General features: G+C 43.5%; 1 protein-coding gene across 1 annotated transcript in view; it reads left to right on the forward strand.

Annotated features, from left to right (window-relative positions):
* The window catches only part of FGD3 (FYVE, RhoGEF and PH domain containing 3), a 196,397-nt gene extending 179,215 nt beyond the window's left edge, over nt 1-17,182 (forward strand). Inside the window, exons 17-19 of the mRNA XM_074957794.1 lie at nt 302-454; nt 7,884-8,024; nt 15,194-17,182. Coding sequence (XP_074813895.1) covers nt 302-454; nt 7,884-8,024; nt 15,194-15,418 — 519 coding nt within the window. The 3' untranslated portion in view covers nt 15,419-17,182. The remainder of the gene's footprint in view (nt 1-301; nt 455-7,883; nt 8,025-15,193) is intronic.
* The last annotated feature ends 8,852 nt before the right edge of the window (nt 17,183-26,034 follow it).

Here is a 26,034-nt window from a genome sequence, read left to right on the forward strand (position 1 = left end):
AGATTATTATAACTCAGACCTTTTATATGGGAACAGAAAAGCAGATACCTATCAGTCACTTTCTGAATTATTAGAAACACAATGCAGGACAAAAAAATCCTTTATCTCTGATTGAGGGAAGTGGGGTGTCCCATCTCAGACCTTGACCTACATAAGATACTGAACATCTGTCAATCTGTCTCATCCTTGCATTAGTTTGCAGGATTTTATTTCAGCAATTTATCTGCAGCAAAGTGATTGTAATATCAGGGATTATATTTTCATAGTTGCTGAAGAATGAAGTACTATCTTTCTGATACAGGTTATTTGTGCAAAATGCTCTGAATTTAAGCCACTTGCAGATAACAGCCGTCACAATCGAGTGTGTAAAGACTGTTTTCTGCTGTCATCAGCAGTCCCGTGCAACGCAGGAGCTGAATCTATGGGAGAACAAAAGAAAAAAACTGCAGTCGAGGTACAATTATCTTGCTAATAAGCTTTTAACATGCTAGATGCCTGAAGAGGCTAGTTATTTTATAAGTTATTAGATCCCTTGGGGTGTGCTTTTCTCCTTGATCTTACACCCTTTTAGTAGGCTATCACTCACAACGTACACCTGACAAACTGGCACTTGTCGAGCTGTATGGACATACATTGTGAATCTTATTTTCAAACATGAGTTTTGTACTTTTCATGCAGGGATACACCGGTTTTGCAGGGAAATTTCAACCCCCAGGTTTTAAATAATTGGCCTGCTGGGACATTCGATTCTGTTCAAACGAGTGGCACCTTTCCCAGCTTGCTCTAGGTGTAGCTGTACAGACATCAGATCTGTTTCCATGCAACTTCTCTTGTTCCTGTTCTGGAAAGCTTTGTGCTCTTGACATTTCACTTTCCTACAAAATGCCAGTGCAATTGACCATTTTTCTCAGTGATTCATGCAAAGGCATGCCAAGCCATTTTTAAATGAAAAATCCTGTGTGTGAAACATCAAGCAGTAGTAGAGTGGGATGGCCACTGTCTTTGCAACTTTTCTCTTTGGGGCAGATGGAGTGAGCTGTGCTCTGCTCCATGCTCCACCAAGAAATAAGGATGATCGTGTGCTTAAGGCCTGGTGCTGGGAGTGGAGGTGTCATATGTGTTTAACTGTCCCTCAAGGAATACTGCCTGCATTGGGTGACCTGGGGCTGGTGCAAATGACCATATGCCCTGGCACAGAGGTGTGCTTAGCTGTGTGATGGGGGTGGGAGGAGACCTGACTACAGTGCTTTGAACTTTGGCTATTCTGGCTGCAGAGCAGCCCTTTGACTGTTGTGGGCAGCTGCCAGAAGTGAGAGCAGTTTCTTGAAGTTTCTGATTAATGGAATTCTCTGTTCCCTAGGTGCTCTACCTCAACTTTGTACCTTCATCTTGGTCCCAAATCCTAGAGGTGCAAAGTGGGGTAAAGCCATAGGTGCACGCTCCCTTCCTGAACTGTGTCTTCTGCAAGGCACAATGAAGTATTTGGCTCTGTGGCTTGATATCGTCACGCTGCAAAGTCTCTGTTATACCATGCACCTGTGATTACAGCCCAAGAATAAAATTGAGTATGCCCCAGTATTTCATGCAGTATGTCACAATAACTATCAACGCCATTTCAGCAGAAGTATCTGCCAAGAAAGTTAAAGCTTGCACCTAAACAGCAAAGAACTCTGCTAATCCTAAAAGTCAGAAAGCTATTTAAAAGCCAGTGAAATGTGACCCAAGGCTTTACTTCAGAGAACAGATTACTTACTGTAAAAATCCAAGAAATGGAATAGTTTTCATTCACATGCTCAGACTTTTAGCTCTGTGCTAAGTCTTCAAAGGATCAGGTAAAATGCAAGAAAGGTGGTAAGTGCACAAAAGAGAAATATTTGAGCAAGTCTGTGTCTTCCCTTCCTTTTTTACATAAAACTTTGTTAATGAGCTTAATAACAACTTGAGAGCTTGCCACTTCACAAGTGCTATTACAGATGCCAAAAATCCTCTAGAGCTTTTTTCCACTGGAAAGGCTAATACAGTACAGACTTTTTTCAGTCACAAAAAGCTTTTTTCTTCCTTTTGTCACATAGCCTTGGGGTATGGTTCATCATACTTCCTCCCATTCATATACCAGAGTCTCTGCTAATTATAATGTTGGAAAAAAACTGGGTTTCTAAACACAGGCTATAATGCAGTCCGAAGTGCATCAGTAAAAGTACTGCATTTTCTTAACTCTATCCTTCTCAATGTTCTTGTTGGTTGATTTTTTTTCCATTCAAATGAAGACATTTGCCTAGTCCACACTAGGGTAATTATCCTCCTAAAGGAGGTATGCGGTGCACAGAATATCTTGTGCATTTCCTACAGGAGAGAAGATTGTGCATCTTGGTGCCAGCCTATGGTGAAGCAGGCTAAGTGGTGAACCATGGAATGGTGCCAGCTTTCCAGGCCCTCCTTTACCAAATGACCACCTACAAACAAACCAAATAGGAGAAAGTTACTTACCTGTAACTGGAGAGTCTTTGAGATCTGTGGTCCCTATCTGTGTTCCACATATGGGTGTGCATGTGCGCCATGCGTCTGAGTCCAGAAGTGTTTCTTAGCAGTGTCCGTTGACCTGCACGTGTGTAATGCTTCCCCTCGTACTCCAGCTGAGGGTATAATAAGTACTGCAGGTCGATACCTCTCTAGTCTCCCTGTTACCATCATGGAATCCAGTCTGAAGCAGAGGGGATGGAGGGCGGGTAGTTGAATACATCTCGAAGAATCTCCAGTTACAGGTAAGTAACCTCTTCTTCTTTGAGTGATGGCCGCTGTGTGTATTCCACACGTGGGTGGGTGACTCGCAAGCAGTGATTAGTGTGGAGGTGGGTGCGAGAATACCAGTGGAAGTGCAATCTGCAATATAGCTTGGCCCACTGTGGCTTCTGTAGCAGCCACTTGTGCAATGGCATCGTGCATTGTGAATGTGTGGACGGAGCGCCACATTGCCGCATGGCAGCTGTCTTGCCAGGACACATCCATTAGGCCAATGTGACAGCTCGTGCTCGCGTAGAGTGCGCCATGACTTTATCAGGTGGGGGTGCGTTGGACTGGTTGTAGCATTCATAGCTGCACCCCGATACCCATTTGGACAAAAGGGCCATTCGGCAATGGTCACAAATAATGAAGGCAATGTGCAAAAGGGTGGAATCCTGTGTAGGCAGCATGCCAGTGCATGGCAGATGTCGAGGGGCATGCAAGGCTCTCTTAGTGAGGGAAGCATGTGGTTTGGGGTGGAAAACCAGCAGGTCGATGCTCTGATTTAGGTGGAATTCCGACACCGCTTTTGGGATGAATTTGGGGTGGAGCCACAAGGATACTTTGTGCTTGTGGGATATGGGAGGGGGGGTGCGGTCCATCATTATGGCTGCTATTCGCTGCCCAGTCTGGCTGAGATAATGACTGCCAAGAATGTCACTTTCATTGAGAAATGGGAGAGGAAGCGTGTTGCCAGCAATTCAAGGGGTGGCTTCGTGAGGGCAGAGAGAACGAGATTAAGGTCCCATGGGGGTATCCGTGGTGGTCAGGCCTCAATTATGGACAAATAGGGAAGGTGGCCCCCCAAAACAATATGGGGTGCCACAGGTGGCTCGGGGGAGGTTTGTGGGTCTCAACCTGCATGTCAGAACTGAGGTTTTGCCTGTTGCTAGGAGAGGGCTGAGGAGATGGTTGTGGTGGAGGCAGGGAAGCATGGCTGTTGAGATCGTGGTCGCTGACATGGGGGTTCCTGCTGACGTTTGTAGTTAGCCAGATAAGGAGCATATGGGCACAGGCAGAATGGTTGCCTCTGATGTCTGCATCTTGGGGACGGAGTATATATACCGAGGGACCGTAGCATGGCTCTGGAGACCTTCAGTGGAGGGATTCGTCTGTCTTCTCGTGGAACAATTTGTTCTCGTCAAAGGGCAGATCCTCGATTTGGACCTGCCTGGGGAAGCCAGACGATTGTGTAGCCACAAGTCCCAGCGCATAACAACCCCAGGTGATAGAGAGTGAGAGGACATGTCAACCATGTCCACAGCGGCCTGGAGGCCCACCTTGGCGACCAGTCGTCCTTTTGTCTAGCAGTGCCTGGAATTGTTGCTGTTTCTCAGGCAGCATCTTGTCCTTGAATTCTGCTAGCCTGGTGTAGTTAAAATCATACTTGGCTATCAGAGTCTGGTAGTTTGCAGTCTGGAACTGTACTCCCGCCAAAGAATATACCTTCCTGCCTAGCAGGTCCCTCCTCGTTGCCGCCCTGTCCAGAGGAGTAGACTTCTGTGAGTGCTGGCGTGCCTCCTGCGCTGCCGTGTGGACAACCAGAGAGCTGGGGGGTGGATGTGTAAAAAGAAAATCCGCCCTTTAGCAGGTACGAAATGCCTCTTCTCTGCCCTCTTCAGTGTGGGGGCACAGGAAGCGGGGCTGGGCCATCCTTCCCGTGTTGGTTGGAGGATGCCATTGTTAATGATGCCCGTGTTGGTTGGAGGATGCCATTGTTAGAGCTACCCCAAGAGGGCCCCTGGGTAGGAGGATGTCCAGGAGCTGGTGTTGCGGGTCCTGAACCTCCTCGAATGGGATATCCAGATCTGCTTCTACCCCTAGAGCAAGTCCTGGTACTGGCAATGGTCGTCTGGCAGAGAGAGCCTTGTCAGGCAGTGAGGATGCAGCAGTGGGACCTGGCAGAGCCAGCTTTACTGGTTTGATGTCTGCCTCTTCCTCATAAACCGATGGCACTGATGGGCGAATGGGGGACGGTTGATAGGATCCCTAAGATGGTGGCTGGCGTTTGCAGTAAGGATCCCAGTGTCCCCAGCGGAGCCAAAAAAAGGGTCCGTCAGATGTGGTGTGCCCCATGGATAGTGATTCTCTGTTGCTGGATCATATGCCAGGGAGTAAGGCAGTCTGTGCTATCAGCCGGGCTTTGGCATGAGAACGAGGGTTCCGGCTCCAAGAACTCCTCGGACTCTGAAGCTGGTTCCGGCAAAAGCGGAGGGCTGCGGTGTGACAACAGAACGGGTTTCTGTGGCAGTAGCAGAAGAGGTTTGCCCTCTGGAGTAGGGATGTTGTGAGTGGTGGAGAGGAGTGGAGACTGCTGATAGGGTACGAGCGGCTCCTCTGCTGAGAAGAAAGGTTCTGAGCATCGAAGAGTCCGCAGTGTGCCCGTGAAGATGCCAGAGGGTCCTGGCAGCATCTGCGAGGCAGGCCTGTCGGGGAGGCGCAGAGGTACCAGTGGAGTGGGCGGAGCACGTGCCAGTGAGTGTTCTGGATGTCTGGGTACAGGGGTTGTCGTTGGTACCATTGGATCATGTTAGCGCCTGGCCTTACCCTCCTCACAGGGAAGCTTGGGCACTGGTTCAGCCAGATCCGTACATGACATCTCACCTGACCCAGCCCGGCTTGGGGAGGAAATGCTGCACTTGGGAGCAGTCCGCAGCAGGGATCTGCTTTTGTGCCTGTAGAAGTGTTTTTACTCTCATGCCGGGACTTGTCGTTGGCTTTCGATACTGATGGTTCCGGGGCGTGCAAGGTGCTGTGAGGGGCGCTCAGCATCGGTGACAGTCACTGTACAGGGTGGTCCGCCGGTCCCAGATCTGAGTGCGCCCTTCGTCTCAGAGCTTCCTCCATCAAGTTCTTAAGGAAGCAGAGCTCTTGAGCTTCCTGCGTTCGGGACAGGAAGGACATGCAAATGGAGCAGCGCACTGTGATGTGTGCCTGGTCCAGGCAGTAGAGGCACCATTGGTGCTTGTCTCTCACAAAGAATGAACGTGGGCAGGAAACACAGTTTTTAAATCCCAGAATCTCAGGCATAGTCCCCCGGGGAGGTTGGACAGTCCAGAAACAGGGAAGGAAACTACACTAACTAAACTAACTCATCTACCTACACTAGAAAGACTATCCACAACTATCTACACTGAATGAAAGGTAGATCACGCCCTTAGAAAACTAAGAGTGCGAAGGAATAGGAGTTCTGACTCAGGCCATGCGACGGTAAGAGGGAACTGGGGAGGCGTTGACCCACACAACCTATTATACCCTCAGCCAGGAGCATGAAGGGATGCACTACACAAGTGTGGGTCAACGGACACTGCTAAGAAATGCTTCTAGACTCAGGCACATGGTCACATGTGCACTCACATGTGGAATATACATAGGGACCATCACTTGAAAAAGAACCACAACTAATAGTGTGATGAACAAGGCTGGTGCAGAAGGGAAGGCTGATGGATTTCTGAGTTTGAGGAGTATGGAAGGATGGTATCCTGAGGTACAGGTACTGGAAAGCCATTATGCCCGGGGTGGGGTGGAGGTAGGGGGGGCAGAATGTTTGTGTATTAATGATCAGTATGCTGTGACACTCCTTGGAGGGTACCCAGGGCTGTGAGGCACCTTGCTACCACTTGCCCTTAACATGAGGGAAGTTTTTTCTGTGCCTACCAGGGGTCAGCTCCCCAGCTCCACAGGCATCACAAGCACACGCCTCCTGGCCTGTGCATGCCTCAGTCTGTCTACAGGTTGGTGATATGGGTGTGTTCCAACCCTCGAGCCTTCCTAGCGTCCTGCTGGAATGTCCAGCCCCTGGTCCACTAAACACTCGCAGAATTCAGACTTGCAGCTCCCAAAGGAACAGTACACGCCAGCTTACCAATGTCAGCTCAGGATCACTGGTCCACTTAACACACAGCACTTAGATATGTTTATAGTGGAAACAAGTACAAGAGAATAGAGATTCAAGTGATATCAAGTAAAAGTATTTGAAACAAATGGTTACATGTAAAATAAAATTGTCACATGCCTTTTATAACCTAACCTTAATTAACAAAATACTGTCTTGCTGAATGAAATGTAGCTCACCAAAAGTTTCCGCAGTGTTTTCCAGGCAGGTTGGCTGTGACCCTCCTTTCATAAGACAGAATATGCTGATAGTTCATCTCCTTGATGAAGGATCCCGGGTGTACATCAGGACCCCCAGTTATACCCTCCAAATCAATTCTCTTCACTCATAAACAGGATGCCACCCCCTGCTGTTCTTTTTTCTGCAGTTCTCTCATGTGAATTCAATTCTCTTCATTGCTCAGTAATGCAAATAGACTTACAATGACCAGCCAGAGAAAGAAGCGTCTACCAGCCCCTGCCTGAATGGAATCTGTTACCACCTTTTGGTGACCTGTCTTAACTCTTGTACCTTAAGAACATAGTTTTCAGTGCAGGTGCATAACTCCTTAAATATCATCCATACATACATTTCACTATGATTATGATGACCAGTAAACTTCTGGCTCTTGGAAGAGACCTTATGTGCCACCCTTTGGCAAACTAGTATGTAGATACCTGACCCAGATGATTGCTGTAAACTATAGTGTGTATCCCTTATGCCCTCTGCCAGTTGGCAGTAAGAGGTCCCTGGCCCACATATGCCTCAGTCATACTCTCGTACTCTCTTAACATTGGTGTAAAAGGAACTACTTGATGGTGAACCCAGAGCTCTTACACATCCTTGCAGCTGCTCTGTGCCTTTCTGATGGAGTTCGCTTGTGCTGAGACACCTTTTTCATTAATTTTAAATCTCCTCCCAGCCTACTGGAGCTAAGCAAGAAACAAGCTGTATCATCTTAATTGCTTTTCTCAAATTACACTGTGGAATTTTTAACTCCCCAGTCATTGAGAACAATAGTTCAGCACCTACCTCTAAGTACCTAGGAACATACTATATCTTGATGATACATTATGCTAATTAAACTCTTGTACAGGTATGAACTACTCAGCATTTGCCCTTCTGAATCACTTGGCTGTATATGACTAAATATTGTACTTAATGTATAATTGTAAGTATCCAAACCACATAAGCATCCGTATAAGCAGCTCCTACTTTCTTTTTACAGAAACCAAACTTTTTGGCAGCTGAAAACAGCCTTTTCAGCACCCGCCTCCTGTTCCTAGACAAAGGGAAGACTTGGTGCAAAATGTGTGTCACCATCCCCAAGGCTGAACCTCTTGTCTTGTATCTACATGGAGGAAGTCAGGTAAAAGTGATATTATTGCTGAGTGACATCCGAAGCTAGAAGCATAAGTTTAAGTATGTCAATCTGCGAAATAGGACAAAGGATTTGGCTTACTTTCAACAACAGAAATTAATTTGGCAGTCTGAATTTAGCACAAAGCCTCAGAGATTTCAAATTTCCTTCTTATCTGGAGATGGAGCTTATGAGATTTTAAGCAAATGTCTAGGCTCACATCTCTTTCTAAAAAATATAGCAGAAAAGAAGGATAAATTAATGATAATTATTTCAGTTAAGATTTATTTTCCTAAGGTTTCAGAAAGGCATATTTTCAAAATAGATACTGAAAGGGTTAATGACCTGTTATATGGAAAATACATAGGACCTAGAAAATACATAGGACAGCAAAGTGGTTCTGATAGGATGGTGTTGCTTTAATCCTTTTCTGATTAATGCTATTCCAATTCTGGGTTGACATTAGATGGATTTACACAAATTCAGATGTTCTGAAGGATGGGTGAAGTGAACTCTGTGAAATGAAAGCCATATGTCTTAACAGCATCTGCTCTAGGGCTGATGTTATTTTTTTTTAATTGTTTCTTTGAAAATGATTGGGGGAATACACTGTGGTAAGTTAGGTGCTTACTTATGCAATGTACGTTTTTTAAAACAAAAGTTAAAATTTTTTGCAAAGGTACTCAGACTAAATGTAAGATGATGAAATTAAACCCTCCATTATTGCTGGAAAAGTAGAACGACCATGCTGAAAGTAGAAGTCCTTCAGATTTAGCTGTAGTACCATAGCTCCACATCTCATTTATTGTTATGTGCCAGTGGTCTTGTTTTAATCTGTGTTTGGGGGGAGAATTTGGGCCAAATTCAGCTCCTTGTTTCCACTGTGCAGCTCCAGAGATGTCAGTGGATTTACTTTTGATTGGCACCAATTTATCTAATAGTAAATGAAAATGTATCTTCTATGGGTGATGTACTGTGAGTGCTTTATTTTCCTTAGTTATTGTGACTGTGTGTTATCCATGTGTTGTAGAACTGTAGGAAAATAAAGCTTCCATATAACACGTGTAAATATGTGTAGCTCACCCTCAAAGACATGCATTCTATTCATGTCATATTGGAATGGATTTTTAAGCTCACTTTTTGTAGTGTTTTTATGTGTAATATTTAGGAAGCTGGAAGCTTCAACTGAAGGATATGTGTATATGATATTGGCTTTGCTTCAGCTGGAACTCAAACTATGGAACAGGGTAGCCTTCCAAACCATTTTACAGGCACTCAGCTGCCATATTTCCATTCTAGCACCAGGGCCTGCATGGCTGAAATTGTCAGTTTGAAAAAAGAAATCACCTTGGACATGAGACTTAAATGAATACAGCAATACCTAACCTTTAGATCTCACCTGGAGTCTGTTTTGGGTAGAAGAAGTTTTTAAAATAGTGCAGAAAATATTGTTTCCCATAAAAATTAGACAATTGAAGTGAAATTCATCCAGTGCAGAGTTCCAGCATGATTTCTGTGTATCACTTGAGTCTCATTTAAACTCAGGTTAAGTGGAACATAGGCCTTACGTGATGAATTTCTCTGCAATTTCACCCTCAGGGGACATCATATGTTATAGGGTTCAATATGAACTAAATCCTCTGTTTGGGACAAGTGTTGCCCCCTTCCCTTTGCAGGCGTAGGGTGCCCTGAATGCAGCAGAATGGATGTATTTCCCCTCTGCAAGATTGAGTGGGATGTAGGGACCTCCCACCAGAAGTCCCTGTGTGCTGCACAACTCTGTTGTCTTCGGTTTCTACATGTAACCCAGTGCACAGAGGGGATTGGGGGAAGAGCCCCAGATCTATTGACCTTTTCTGCTCAGAGGCAGGGTACATCATTTCCAGAGCATACTGCAAACGGGAGGCTGCAGTATTTGCTGCAGAGCAGCTCCACTCCCACAACGTGACTTGGGAAGAGGATTTCTCTCTCTTATCACACAATCTTATCACACAATCCAGTGTCTCAGCACCGCACTAATAACTCACATCAGACAAACCAGTTCCATTGGATGCACAGCAGAAGAGAAACAGCTGTAACATGCAAAACTTTTCAACATATGTGGGTTGGGGAAATGAAACTAATGCCTGGAGACTGGGGGAATTTCTACATAATCAAAGGCACCATATTCTTTCCTCCTTGCCCTGCCACACTTAATCTTGAGCTATTCTGGGGAAGCGGGTACCTTTGACACTAAGCATTAGTTTGATGACTGTATAGAACATTCATTAAATCCAAAGGTTAGTACTTCTGACTATTCCAAATGTAGGATAAATCACCCCCCAAAAAATCCCATACAGGGCAAGGTTAATCCAGCTCACATTCAGTAACAAGAACCATAGATTTCCTATCAAAAATCAACAATTGCTGGCTGGAACCATAACAATGAAAATGAGCCCTTATTTCAAGATAGGTTTCAGAGTAACAGCCGTGTTAGTCTGTATTCGTAAAAAGAAAAAAGAAAAGGAGTACTTGTGGCACCTTAGAGACTAACCAGTTTATTTAGTGAACTGTTATTTAGATGAAGTGAGCTGTAGCTCACGAAAGCTCATGCTCAAATAAACTGGTTAGTCTCTAAGGTGCCACAAGTACTCCTTTTCTTTTTTCTATTTCAAGATAGCATCCCCCCACCCCCTCATGTGCTTCCCACCACGTACGGCAAACTGAAGGGAAACAATTACAGAGCAATCTATTCCGCATTCCCTCATATAATCCAAATGTTCAGTATAATTCCAATTGATATATTATACAATGTACTTACACTTTCTGATAATAATAAATAAATAAAAGCTCTCCAATTCAGATTAATAGATTCCACAACCATTCTTAAATGTTATTTTCCTGGACATCACTAGTGTTTTAGATGGCAATCCATTTTGTATAACACTCCCATCCCATCCCTCATAAATCTCCTTTGTGGTATTGCTACTTATGATATACAGAAATAACAAGGCATGAGATTAGCAGTGGTGCCCCCCAAATTTTCATAGTTTGTAAGTGCCTTTTAAACATTTAGGACTATAGGAGGCACCTCCTCAAATTCCTGATATATAGGATCCTTGACCCTAGCTGCTGAATAAGATATATAGCCCTCCCTCTGAGGCCAACAGGAGTCTTTCCATTCACTTCCGTGGGTTTGGGATCAGTCCCTAGGTGCACAGGGAGCTAGTAGGGGGAAAGGTAAGGAATTCTTCAAGGCATTGAGACTCCACAAAGGTGTGTGTGTGGGAGACCCAATAGAGAAAACCCATCATTAGGAATCTTTATATCTATTATTATTCATTATTGCGGCCAATGGCTTATTTTCCCTCTATTTATATGTAACTCCTCTTAGCATTAATGGGAGTTATGCTAGTGTATTCAGAGGAGCTAAAATGGTGCTCACTGACTGAGAGAGCCCCGCTAGGAAGTGGACTTGAGTTATTTGCATGAAATCCCAAGTCCTGCATGTTGTAATTACCAACGCCATAATGTTAAAAACAACAAATAAACCTACTGTTAATGTTCAAATTACTAGAATCCTACAGATGATAGTAACACCAAAATGGCGCATGCTGCGTGTGATTAGTGACAACGTTCGATACCCGTTTGATTTTAGTTTAACACAGTTTTATCTATCATTTTGCTAGGAGAGAGAGAGAGAATTCTCTTGAGTTCGATTTGACAATTTCTTGCTACCATGTAATCCAAAGCATTCCTTTCATAAATGTCACAATACACAGCAGGCCAAATCCAGTAGATGTTTACAAATGGCATGTGAAATGCACCGTTATGCAGATGGCCAGCATGGCAAGGCCTAGGCTCCGCTTAACGCTCAATTTAAAACTTAAACAGGAAGGATGCAAGTGGTGCACACCTAGAAATGATGGGATAATGCGAAGTGCAAGAATTCTAAAAAAGCTCCTGAACCCTTAAAGAGAACTGTATATATGTGCCCTCAAGTAAGGACCTGATTCTACAAGGTGCTGAGTGCCCTCTATTTCCACTGACTTCCATTCCAGCAATCAACGGGCAGGACTAGCCCCTTATAGATTAGTGTTGCAGCTGCACAAAGGTAACCCAAATTCCCTTCCTTTTGTTTCAATAGTGTCCACAACCTTGGGCCACCCAGAAGTTTATATACAAAAATACACACACACAAAATAAATCTACTTGGAGAAGAAATAAACTGGTCAAATTAAAAGAAAAAAAAAGACACATGCATTGTTAACTTTAAATGTCTCTGTTAGTATTGTGCAGGAATAGCAGATACAGCCCAAACATCAATTTATTCTTACACTGTACTTCCGGACTGCAAAAGAGAAGAATTTTCCAGTGCTGTCAGTGACCTTCAGTTTAATCAGGATAAATATTTAATCCTTATTTTCTTAAATGTTAACTACGAGATCAATGAAGCAGGCCTGGGGCCTGAGTCTGGCACGTCTTCACTGCTGCAGGAATGAATGTGCTTGTATTACACCCACAAACCCTGTACTTGCTTGCTTCAACCAGGCCCATGCGCACCAATGTATATCACAGAATCATAGAATATCAGGGTTGGAAGAGACCTCAGGAGGTCATCTAGTCCAACCCCCTGCTCAAAGCAGGACCAATCCCCAACTAAATCATCCCAGCCAGGGCTTTGTCAAGCCTGACCTTAAAAACTTCTAAGGAAGGAGATTCCACCATCTCCCTAGGTAACGCTCAGTCTGTGCATGCAAATACAATGGGTGCATTGTTTTGTAGCTACAGCTTAGGTGTCAGTGTCTAGAAATTTTCCCTGGATTGATATTTCACAATAACATTGTATCTAAAATCAGAACCAGATACTTCGGTCTTTTACGGCCATTTCACAGCAGTCTCCCAGTGCAGTGCTACGCTAATGCACATGGACCTGCCCGTTGAAGGATACTCCCTATGAAGATGAGTTCTTAGGTGGCATAGAGCCATCGTAACAGCTCTTTTGTTGCCACTCCCCAGTTATAGCCATGGCTGGGGTGCCCCAATGCTCTGATATTTCCCTGCTGCTTGAATAGTTCCTTGGGGCCTTTGCTGTTGGTGCAGTTTACAGTAGCATTCACACTGTTCTAATCAGCTTTAGAAGACCAGCCTTGTGCTGAGCCATTTGAGACCTGGAAGCTGCAAAGCCGCTTTGTCCTTCTCTCCACCCCCTCTTAGCTGGCCTAGAGGATTGAGCCAGCATGTTCAATGAAGAGGTTAACTTCAGCTTTACAAAACCAAACTCGAGTTGAAGTAAATCTTGCTAGTATAATACTATTGGTATGCAAATCAGGCTTCACATGCTAATTTAATAAAATGAGTTTTATCTCCATAACTATGTATGCTCACATACATTGACTGCGTGAGATGCTACAGGAATTTGAATTCAGGTACTAAACTTTTAAGATCACCCCAAATCATATAATCATCCCTTGGTACCAGGGATGGGATTCCCTTATAAACATGCTTTTGGCAGGATAACATGCTCTAGCATTCTCCCCATTTCACAGATACTATGGCACAGAGAGAGCTCAAGCCCCAACTTTGGTGTGTAACATTTAGGCTGCTAAGTAAAATGTTCTGATTTCCAGAGGTGCGGAGTATCTGCAGCTCCTGCTGAACTCCTGTAGATTGAGCTCCTGGGGCTGCTCAACATCTGTGGATTTAGTCATTTGGCTTTAGGATCCCACTTTTGAAACTCCTGGCCTATGTCACTGGACAAAGACCACAAATGAGGTCAGGGTCAGCTGAGATTAGACTCTTGCACTGTCTCCTGCTAGGTCCACTAGATCATGGTGCCTCTCATGCTATTGAGGTGCCTCCCCTTGTGGCTCAGCAGAGGAGTTGGTTCATCCTCAAGCACATGGATGGTAGTGAGCTTAAGGCAGCCCTGGTAACATCAGTGCTATTCCTTCAGTCTCTGAACTCGTCTCTAGCGTCTTCTCAGAAATCCAAGGATCTCTGGGTCTGATTTTTCTGGACTCCAAAGCCTAGCTGTGGAAGTGTGAATAAAGCTTTCAACCCTAGTGATTGGTGAATGAAAGCTGGGATTCTTCTGTGTACTTCTAGGATCCCCCCACAAACTAGAGGAGAACTACAGTTATTCTTTGTTGCTTGCAAAAGCCAGCTCTGCGTACATGACCTCCAGCTAGCCATAGGGATATCTTGTTGGGATCTAGGAGAATCGCATTTGGTCATCCTTGGTTGGAAGCATAGACTGAGCTAATACAATGTTTGAAGAGGGACTAAAGGTGGAAAATACCAGGTTTCCAAAGGGGTGTAGTCATAGTTGAAATGCTACAGAAATCCCTAGCCACTGCCTGAACAGGGAGAGTCTGTTAAATGAAAATAAGAACCACTGAATCATTTAAAAAATAAAATCTAGATTTAAAACCATTTTTGCTGTACAGGTCAAATTCTGTGTCAGCTTGTACCCTGAGCTATTGCACTGAGCTCAGTGCAAGTCAGCGTAGAACGTGGCCTGGGGTGACATACGGTGTGCACCCGTATGTGTATATAATACATATAATTATTTGTTATAAAACAATATAAAAAAGGTTTGTCACCTAATTAGATACAATAAGGGTATGTCTGCACTTTGAGTGAAGGTGTAATTCCCGCTGGAGGAGACATGCCCATGCTACCTCTCAGGGAGCAAGCACACTAAAAATAGAATGCAGCTGCAGCACTGGGAGGGGCTACTTATCCGTCCAAGACCCTAGCTATGTACTTGGGTTGGGGTGGCTGGCCCCTCCCACCTCCATAGCTGCATTTTGTTTTTAGCACACCAGCTCAATGAGAGCTGGTGCAAGCATGTCTCCACGAGCTGAGAATCACTCTTTCCCCCCCCCCCACCCCGCTTGACGTGCAAACGTACTCTAACATGCTTATAAAACTGTGTATTGAATTGCCATATGGCACCCTAGCTGTAGGTTGTGACCGATGGTATTTCCTTGGTGTTTTGAGCTGCAGTGTCCCCCTACCTGTTGCTCCAGGTAGATCTTAATTAGAAAACCATTGGAAAATGAGTTCCCTCAGATCATTCTTACATGTTGGTGAGAGGAAGCCTTTATATTCTGTACATTGCCTTTTTTTCCCCTCTATTTCAAATGCTATATTTTGGTGGGGTTTCACCTTTGCCTTTCCCCCCTGTGTCTTAGGATGGGCAGACTCCACGTGCTATACCTCTGCCTGGATACGCAGTCAGTTTACCAAGTTCTGGTGAGAAGTTTGAAGTGAAGCACGTTTTTAAGCTTTGCCAATCCCAGCAAACTATATATTTCAGTGCAGAGGATGAAGAACAGCAAACAAAATGGATGGAAATTCTCACCAAAGCAGCTAAAGGGGAGACTGAAGATATAGCTGAAGGAATTGGTCACCTGTAGAGCAAGCTCCATTTAGTTTCTTTAGTACATGCTATAAACCATCACTTGAATTCAGTATTCATAGCACTTTGGAATCTGTATGGCTTTATATTTTCATGAGTCCGCATAAGAATTTCAGTGTTTTCTCTGCTTTCATTGTACATTTATCACGTACAGTGCTAGCTGTCTGGCATATATTATGTTAAAGGAAAAAGTAATTGTAGTTGTTGAAAGTGTTTATGCTGGTTTTACGTAAAAAGACAAGGAGAAAAGCATTAATTTTATCAAAGGTATCAGAAAACCATCAGTCTCTTGTTTTCCTAAATGTATATTTTTTCAATCCTTTCAATTGCTGTTCAGTGCAGGATGTGTATAGTCTGTGATTAGTTATATAAATGCTGCCTTTAAGGTAAATGTTGTAAAGGCTTGTGGCTGGCCACTGACATTCCGTTCTCTGTCCTTTCCCTTCTGATAAAATGGTCTCTGTGAAATGCAAGCAATGTACTGAATTTTTTCTTTTGCTAAAAGTGTTTGTCTCTGCTATTTTGAGATGACATGTTCACAAGATGAATACTGTAGAAGAGACTTCTAATAACTACTGCAAACCATGCAGAAAAGAACATTGAGAAGCCGGATTAATATTAATCACTTATGTATAATTTTTTCTCTTTTGAAAACACCTTCCTTATTTCATTTTATGAGCCCATTTTAATGTAAGTGAACAAACATTTTATACTGCAAACTGGGACATGATCAATAAACAAGAACATTTTTAGTACACACCGTACAAAAAGGTGACTTTTTTGTTGTTGTATTGGTTAACTTTAAAGTAATCTGGGATTTATTTATATAATTTGTAAATAATGTTACATAAGTATTTTAAAACGTTTTAAAGGTTTTGCGCTAATAACCGGATTTAGTTCATAGAATAAGAGATTTGTATTAATTCAATTTGTAATTTAATTTTCCTGTTTACCTGTATTTGTTATTTTCACACTTAAGTGCTTATCTATTTAAATAAAATCCATGCAGTTAACACCTGAGCCAGATCTCCAAGATACTGCAAGCTTTAGATCAACATTTAACATAGGTATAGTATGAGAGTAATGTCTATTTCTAGCGATAGCAATTGTGTAGTGCTGATATGCAAGGAGAAAAATGAATAAAGTGTCACATTACTGTAATTTTAAACGGTTTCATTTAACTTTTGTTTCCTCTTCAGACTTCTACATTTTCTAACTGACATTTGTAAAAGGAGAAAGCTGGTCCACGTAGCCAGAGTTTGTTAGCAGTGTCAAAAATTAAGGTTCTGCACCAGTGAGTATTTCCCTTATCAAAGAAGCCACTCTGCTGACAAAGGATTCAATTGTTTTCTACTTTGAATGAATGAATCCCTGTCCGTAGCTTTAATGGTAATCAAGACCTACAGTAGTAAAAAATCAAACCCATACACGTAATGAGCTGCCCATACAGTTTCATGCAGTTGTGCCCACCATCATGTTACTGGGATCAGAGCTGGTCAGAAAATGGAAAATCTTTTTTTTCAAATGTTCTCAAAGTTATTTTTGCTGTGCAGGTTTTGAAAAGACATTATTTTTTTATTTATTTAATTTTTTTAATGAAAATTTTTTTGTTTTGCAATATGTCGTTGCTCGCCCCTTTTTTTGCCACCAAAAAAGGGAAGGAAGAGAAAAAGACAGGTGACAAACCAAAAGAGAGAAAAGGTGAATTTTTTCCAGCTTTATCAAGAAAACAATCTTAAAAAAAAAAAAGAAGAAGAAAAAACCCAACCCCCCCATAAAAATTTTTTTATTTAGAGCTGGTCCACATTTGACAAAATCCATGTCTAATCATCCTAAATTCCTCAGCTCAGCACCTCCTCAAATGCTTTGAAAGCATTTTCTGGCAAATCTGGGAGGTCAGCATATGAGTGTACTGGCAGGCCCAAAGGGGAAATGTGGCCCAGAGTCAAGGATCCCTCGCAGAGAATGCCCTACCAGTAACTATTCCCATTTAAAATGAGATTGGGCAGGTTTTTGCCTGGAGCATCTCCGCCGATCATGACTCTCTGCAGAGAGAGGTGGTATTTCATGTAACCAGGCCCCAAACAATGTAGGGCTTTATAGATTGAAGCCAAAAACTTAAATTCCACCTGAAAATCAACAGGAGGCCAGTGCAGATTCCAGAGCTCTGGTACAATTTGACCTCAGCATAAAAATCCTTTCCCTCCAGAAACAGCCTAGAATCTAACAAGACCCTGAAATCGCAGACTTGTGTTACACTGGGGCCTCATTCCATCAGTCAGGGCTGCCAAGATAACCTGTCATAAGTCTGCCAGGGTACGTCGACAATGCAAGAACAATAATAAAAAAGCCCCTGCAGCAGCAAGTCTCAGAGCCTGGGTCAGCTGGCTCATGCTATGAGGCTAAAAATAGCCGTGTAGGCGTTCCTGCTCAGGCTGGAGTCTGGTCTCTGAACCCAGCGAGCGGGGAGAGTCTCAGAGCCTGGGCTGCAGCCCAAGTGGCAATGTTTAAACTGCTGTTGTAGCCCTGTAGCACATGCCCAAGTCAGCTGAGCCAGGCTCTGAGACTTGTTGCCATGGGTTTATTCCCCACCCCAGTGTAGATGTACCCGCAGTTCCTTTCCTCAGTCTACAGTGTTCCTTATCTTGTCTGGACTGAATGTGAGAGCCTGATCCCGCTCCCTGGAGTCAATGGGACTCTCTCCGCTGACCACAGGCAGGGTTGCACAAGACCCTTAGGGTATGTCTACACTGCAATGTAAGCCTGTGCTTAAGGTTAAACCCCTTGCATCTACACTGCAATTACGCTGTCCCAAGGCTTGAACCCAGGGTCCCAGGACCCGCAGGGCTGGAAGTCCGAGCTCGAGTCAAGCTGGGACCTAGGGTCCAAGCCCTGTTGTTTTGCAGTGTAGCTGCAACCCCACTTGACTCAGGTCCTGGGAATCATTCGGAAGTATCCCACAATTCCATGGAACAACTTTCTTATTCCTCTCTATCCCAACAATCTGATGTGCACTCTGTTGAAAACGGAAGCCCCCTGCCCCCTTTGCAGACAGCAGCAGCTCAGGTCAGCGTTAACCCATTCTGTTCTCATCACCAATCTGCAAGCACACTGTCAGAGAGCCTCCTGGGTTTGAAATAGAGAGCAAACTGATCAAGCCTTTTGCGAAGCAAGCTGCTTCCTGGTAACGTGCAGGAGAGGCAGTAAAAGTTTTCCCACAGTGTACCATGGTCCTAGAGCTAGGGTGGCCACATTTCAGGGGGGCGGGGGGCGGGGCTAGGGACTCTGTGGCATGGTTACTTTGACTCAGGTCTGCGCACTGAGCCCTAGGTTTGAGCACAGGTCAGAAAATTCCTAATGTAGGGTTAAAATACAATGTAGATGCTCAAACCCAGGATTTCCTAACATGAGTCAGCTGACTCAAGTCCCACTAACCCTGGGTTTACCTTGCAGTGTAGACACACATTTGGTGAGTTAGCTTCATCCTAAATCCAGTGTTATGCAGGCCTTGGGTCCTTCTTTCCTCTTCTCGGGTCCTCTTGGTGAGTTGCAAGCTGGATGGTCTGGGAAGTGGTCCAGTGATTAAAAGGGTTGAGACTGGGAAAGGTTTGACTCTAATAATGTGTACCTCGTTAAGAGTTGTAGACGCACATTATTCCGTGTTTCCTGTCATCTTGGTTAATCCACATACCCTGCTGTGTCAGGAAACCAGACTCGTCTGTCTTACACACTTGTGCAAATGAGGACTTTATTAAAAACAAATCACTCCAGTATCTAGCTTTGCATGATGATATATATACCAAGATTGCCATCAGCTAAGTCAAGCAGAGTTCACTAATTCTCAGAATTAGCATCCTCCATTTGGTTGTATGTCAACAGTGTGCTAAGACTTGCTAGGTATAATGGTAATGAGGCGAGCATATTTTTTTTTAATGCTGAGTGATAAACTAGGAAAACAACTTTTTTTTTTTACATTGTGTGGTATGGATATAATACAAGTAAGAAACTGTCTGCATTACATACTAATAGTAATTCAAATCTTTCCTTTATTTACATGCTGGTTCAAAGAAAGATAAATGAGAATAACCATTAAATGAGCAGGCAATTATCAGCCCTCCACATCAGCACCAAAGTGCAAAGATATCATTTTGCCTTTATTAAAATCTGAGACAGTGATACCAAAACATTTGTTTCCTGAGTCTGTTTCTTGTAGTCTCTTCCATATTTGTATCCTATTACAGTTTCCCAGAAACAGGTGCACAGCAGGTACTGAAAATGTAGATTAAAGTTTGTGGTTAACCTATGTGATGCATATTTCACTTCCTGTGCTGTCTTTCACTTGTAATACTGAGTGTTAACTGCTAAATATAAATGGCTGTGTATCTTGTAAACCTACTTATGCTAGTATGTTGCTTTTTAAAAAAAAACTTATCTAACCTTTCTCTTTTTCTGTTCTTCAACCCATATGTGGCTTTTTGTTTGCCTGGAGCTCTTGTCTGTTTCACTTGGCTGGGCAGTCTGCAGGGCCTGAGAAAGCTTGACTGAGTTGAGTGATTACATTTTGCTGTAAAATGTAAGGATCATAAAATAAACTCTTCAGAAAGCAGTCACTGGCCATCCACAGATGCTGTGTGATCAATAATCACAGAAGATTAGAACAGGAGGAATTTTAAGTTCTTTGGTGTCATACAGACTTACATAGAGGACTTGCTCCAATATCTGTCAAAAGAGAATGCATTTAAATACGTTTTCCCCTATTGCATGTTGTGAGTGCTAAAATAAATTCTAGGAATATTATTTAGTTTGTTTTATTTTGATTGAGAGTAAAATGCAAGAAAGTGCACCCATTCCACTAACATTGAATACATCATACTATCAAAGTGACTTAGTTAAAACAGGGACGAGATAGGAGTGTGATATATAATGGCCAACGGTAATTCAAAACCACATGGCTGAACAGGAAGCACATGCCTATGCAAACGTTCTAGTCAGAGGCAGCATGGTGGAGAGTGGTGAACACAGCACTGGATTAGGAAGTTCTGAGTTCTAACCCAGGCTTAGGTTAACATCTCTGTGCAGGAAGGGGATGGGTTCCTTGTGTAAATCCTGTAATTTCTCTATATTTCTCCTTAGTTCACTGTCCAGTTGGAGAGGATTTCACTGCAGTCCAAAGTAACTGCTTAAAAACTAGTGTGCAGACTCACAAGCCAGGGAAGGAAAATTCAAAAATCCTAACGTCCTTTTCCTCAGGGCTTGCCCCTCATTTCCAAAAACACAGCTTACAGCCAGCACAACCAACTCAAACTTCTGGGTAACAACCGCTTGAGGCCTAGCCATGTGGAGGAGAAGAGAACATAACCTTCCCTCATGACAGCCTCCTTTGCACCAGTTTTCCCTTTTCTTTAATAATCCCACCCAGATCAGCCTGGTGGAAGGCAGAAAACTGGTAATGCTTTTACACTATGTCACACACATTCCCGAAATAGTTGCTCTGTGATATCTTGTGCCGCCAGAGCCTAAAACGAGGGCCGTAATGACTGGGAACTAGAATGCATGCTGTAGTGTGTTCATTTCTGTTACTGGAAGAGACATATGGAAAATCTCAGTCTGAGGTGGTGCAGCTGGGTGCAAGACAAGTGATGGTAAGTGCCCACTGACTGTCAGACCTCACGTGGATAAGGGCAACATTGCATGACGGGTTTGTCTGCAGTGTCGTAGCCATCTTGGTCCCAGGATATTAGAGAGACAAGATGGGTAAGGTAATATCTTTTATTGCACCATTTTCTGTGGGGGAGAGAGACAAGCTTTTGAGCTACACAGGCTGAAAGAAGAGCTCTCTGGAGCCCTAAAGCTTGTCTCTTTCACCAACAGAATCCCTATGATGGCTTTAGTCACTTGTTATTAATCTCATGCTCACGTCACTTTAACCTACTTTCCCCTTTGGTAAAAAGCCTACTATTGACTCACACGACACAGGGGCTAAGAGTTCATCTAATTAAACACTGATTTGCAACTCTTAGTTGCCATTTGTATAGACGTGTGATATTCTTTGTTCTCAGCACATCTGTTCTGAAGTATTGGCATATTCCTACAGACATGAGTCCGTGGGCTCTTTCTGCACTAATTCCAGGAGCATCCCAGCTCACCTCATTCGCTTTAGCAAATTTAACAGTGGATTTAATTTGTCCACTAGGGAAAAAAAGTATGTTGGATTTGTGACATTCTTTTTCTAGTTAAAGAAAGTAAAAGCCAGGTGAATTCTTTGTGTCTAGAAAGGGGATAAATCAGGGATTTAATTAAAAGCAGCAGAAGAAACAACTTGGAACTCAGTACTAAAAATGTATAATAGAAGAGTAGTGTCCTTATGTGTGGACTCTGCAGATTACTCTCTCTAATTAGAGAAAAGTGGCATCAGCTCCATCATTTTCAGACCCTCCAAGTTAGTTCTGTGGGTGTTGTTAATCTGCATGTCCCGTGTTACGTGGCTGAATGCGGCGGCATGTCTCCAAGGGTGATGCTGCACAGCATCATACCTCAACAAACCAGCAGGGAACTATACGCAGCAAAGAATGCTGGCCTGGTCAATGTTCATTCCTGCAAGGTCCTACTCTGTATTGTCAACCTACCCTCGCGTAGTCACCAGGCATTCTGCAGGTTGTAGGCAAATGGTGTCAAGGAGTACATGGAAGCCCAAGGAATAACACAAGCCAGCTCTGTGCACAAATATCTTAGCCCCACAAGATACGCTAGAAGAGAGACATCGAAAATCTGCAGTTTGGAGGACCATGTCCCCTGTTTACATAGTAGGGCAAAACCCAACCCATGCTCTGATTCGTGGTTCCTTGGAAACTCCACAAGTATCAGCTCTGAGTTTCCCAAGTATATTTCCCATTCCTCTAGGTTTTCGGCAGAAGAGGTTTGTGGTTGTGGAGAGTATTTTTTGTTGGGAAAGGTGAAAATAATGCAAAAACAGCTGTTCTTGTGTGGGGAAAAATCAAGTTTTTCCTTTTTAAATTAAAAATGTTTGGGGCTGGCAGGAGTCATTCCTGAGTAACCCCCGTGAGACCAATGGAACAACACTGGAGTATGTGAGAGAAGACTCAGACCGCTGGCTTTCAGAGGTGGCAAAAACGAACCTGATCTTTGTTGTTTCGATTTATATTTGGAACCCATTAATGGTGCCTGTCATCACCTGCAGCTTCCATGTGTGTTCTGCCAGCGTGCTTCTGTGACAGGACCTCATTGTGAACTCTGTTTCGTATTGCAACCTCCACCTTAGCTAACCTTCATCCTGACTTTCATTATGTAACCTTCATATTGGATTAGAATGTCCAGTTTGAATGAAGAGGAGTATTTGTGGCACCTTAGAGACTTTGTTAGTCTCTAAGGTGCCACAAGTTCTCCTTTTTGCGAATACAGACTAACACAGCTGCTACTCTGAAACCAATTCTGACCGTCTCTCAACTACTGACCCAGCACCATGGGGCAGTGGACAGTCAATAAAGACGCCTCATGCGGGAAGGATCTGCAATTTTCCGGTTGGAGCACCCGGGCAAAAAGGGAAAGAGACTATATCTGTGGGGAAGTGGTTTCTCTGACCAGGAGGGCTGTCCACATGCCAGAAGTCTGGGCTGGAAACAGAGAGAAAGTAGGTGGGACTCTGTCTAGTCTGAAATCTAGGCCAGAACTCAGATTTGTGGAAGGCACAAGATCCAACTAGAAGGAGGAATGTGTCAGGACTGTTTGTTGTTTTGCAAAGATCTGTAACTCTCTAATGCTTTCTTAAGAGTAGAGTTCCTGTGGTTCAGAAAATCCTTTGCTAACTCTGTGTTCATGCTTGCCTGTTACTTTGTCCTGAAAGGGTTAATCGAGAAACTCAGCGTGCCCACAAGGTAGGGCTCTGAGGGAACATGTATAAGCAACTGCGGGCTCAAGAGAGCTGATGCACTCGTACCATTGTTTAAGGCGGCTGCACTGTGGATCCCCACATCTCATGGAAGGGGTGCAGACATGAGGTCTGCACCTGGAAATGTGCCTTAGAGACTCAGCTAAGAACTGTGACCTGACTCTGCCCAGACCTGCTTGCCTTAGGAGAATGTGGGGTACAGCAATTGGGCCAGGTTCATTTAGTGGTCTGACTTATTGGAGATAAGAGAGAGGAACATTCCACATCTCTACTACTAATCAGAGTGGCATGAAACTGTAGAAGTCTTGGAGTCAAATGGGGGAAGTGGCTTCTTTTGAGCTATATTGAGTGATATGGTGCTGGATATAAGCAGAAATCATGTTTAAACCTACTAAGAGATTTAGATTGGCGGAATTGAAACTGAGTTTGTTGAGGGTTTGTGTTGCCTCTTTTTGACTTGAGCAGCTAGTCAAAGTTAAGCGTGCTGGGGTTGTTCCATTTGCAGTAGCAATTGATGAAAGAGTCTGGTATTTTCTTTGATGCAGCTGTGTTTGTTTACAAAAAACATACAAAGTCTTGCTTCTCCGAACACAGGAGGAACCAAAAACAAAAGAACAGTTTCTTGGCTAATGAGGCATGAGGCTATAAGCTAACACCAGGCCCAAAAATGCACGCTCTAACTTTTCCAGGATCACAAGGTGCCTACAGGTGGCCGCTTGGCTTTCTCGCTTTTTGCCTCTGCCTCTCTTTGTTCTGTCTGTTCTCAGTTTTGGTGTGTTCGGCCTTACCACACACACCTCCACACGTAGTAAGAACAATACCCAGTAGAGCCCTTTGCCCACAGGGTGTTCCTTCCTGTGCCTCATCTGAGGTGTGTCCCCTTAACTGTCTCTTTCAGCTATCTTAAAATAAGGGCACGATGACGCATATTTTTTCAATCTGGTTTTAACTCAGCTTGTAACCAGGTTTAGCCGGGCTCACAACGGCATGCTGCCTTATGTTGATCTGTGGGGACGGCTGAGCTGAAATCTTAAGTGGGACGTTCTATAAAGACAAAATTCAAAGTAGGGAGGACAGTAGCTGCCTTTTTTTCAGCAAAAGTTTAGAGGCTGTGGAATTGCAAATAACTGCTTCAGGGAAGAGCGATAAATCAGTCTGGATTGTCTCTGTTGACTTAAAAAGAAACCAAAACCTAAGCTGCTGTTGAAAGGGAGAGGATCCTTACCTACAAATGGTGCATTAAATGTAATGAAATAACAAGGGTGTGACAATAACAGGCACAAAAGAAAAAAAAGCTAAATAACTAGAAAGACTGACATTCCGTCCTTAAATCAACCCATTGTTCCTGGGCTTTGTAAGGGCTCTGGGGTGCAAGGTGACCTACCATTCAGTGCTGTGTGTGATAGACTGATAATCTTGTAAGTAAATGGTGAAAGGCCAGATCCTCAGATGGTGGTAGCTGGCGTAACTCCGCTGACCTCAATGGAGTGGTGATTATTTACACAAGCTGGGGATCTGGCCTGAGGTTTCAGCTTTGGCTTTCAATTCTTTAGCTTTGATGGTGCACTTTAATCTTTTGCTAAATGTATTGTTCTGTAATTGCCTTACTTGTTTTATAGCAAATATACTTGATGGCAAGTTAGTACATGTCATTTATGGAGGAGGATCGTAGGACTTGGGGAGCAGCTAAGTGTATGCGTACACTGCAGTCAGAAGTGTGATTAAAGCTAACATGGGCATAACCTCCCCTAGCTGCACACTAGTTAGCATGGCAAAAAATAGTAATGAAGACACAGCAGCACAGGTTCTACAAACCCAGACAGGAACCCAGGGTGTGTACTCTCATTACACCTCTGATCGCAGTATAGACCTACAAGTTTGTATGGAAGTGACCGATCTGAGACTATTCTGGCCACAGGTTGTATCCCCCAAGTTGTGGTCCCGGTTCCTGAGAGTGCCTTACATTTAAGACATTGAAGGTCTATAGTGAGATAGATATCTATACACCTTATTATTACTACTATGCTTCCAATCTACACTGTCTCAGTATTTAGGTGGCACTTGTCAAAGTCCTGTCCCAGCATGGATTGGGCTCGTTGTAAAAATTGGGTTGGATTCTTTGAGCGTTCTGAAGCCCTGATCAAGAATAAAGAAGGGTGGGGAAAAGGTCCCCGCTCAATGGCAGATGTCAATAAAGAAAAGTGACACTTACTACTTCACACCCAGGATTTGTGACCTTGGTTTCAGGACTAAGAAGTAGAACTGAGTGAATTGTGGATATTTTGGTTTGGGAGCTGAACCAAAAAAAAAAGGGTTCAGACCAAACCAAAATGGAACTTTTTTGGTTTTCCTCCCCAAAACAAAAAACTAAATGAGAATTTATTTTCAAGTCAAACAAAACATTTTGTTTCACCCAAAACAATTTTTTTTCAGTCTTTCACTTTGGACGTTTTTCACTTTAAAAAAAAATGAGCTAAATTTCTTAATGAAACACTGTTTTGCAACAAAAAAGGTGAAGCAGTTCATTCTGAAATTGTCAATGCAATGTGAAATAATCCCGGTTTGTTTTTGTTTTTTGGCTGAAACTGTTCAAGCAATTAGCCCCAGATTTGTGAATTTTTACAGTGCCCCAACACTATGTTTTTGGGCTCAGTGTCTATTCACTGAAAAAAAATCACCCAGCTCTACTCAGGAGTTTCCCAATCTGC

The sequence above is a fragment of the Natator depressus genome, chromosome 7 (assembly GCF_965152275.1).
Source record: "Natator depressus isolate rNatDep1 chromosome 7, rNatDep2.hap1, whole genome shotgun sequence".
In the NCBI taxonomy this organism is placed as follows: domain Eukaryota; kingdom Metazoa; phylum Chordata; order Testudines; family Cheloniidae; genus Natator; species Natator depressus.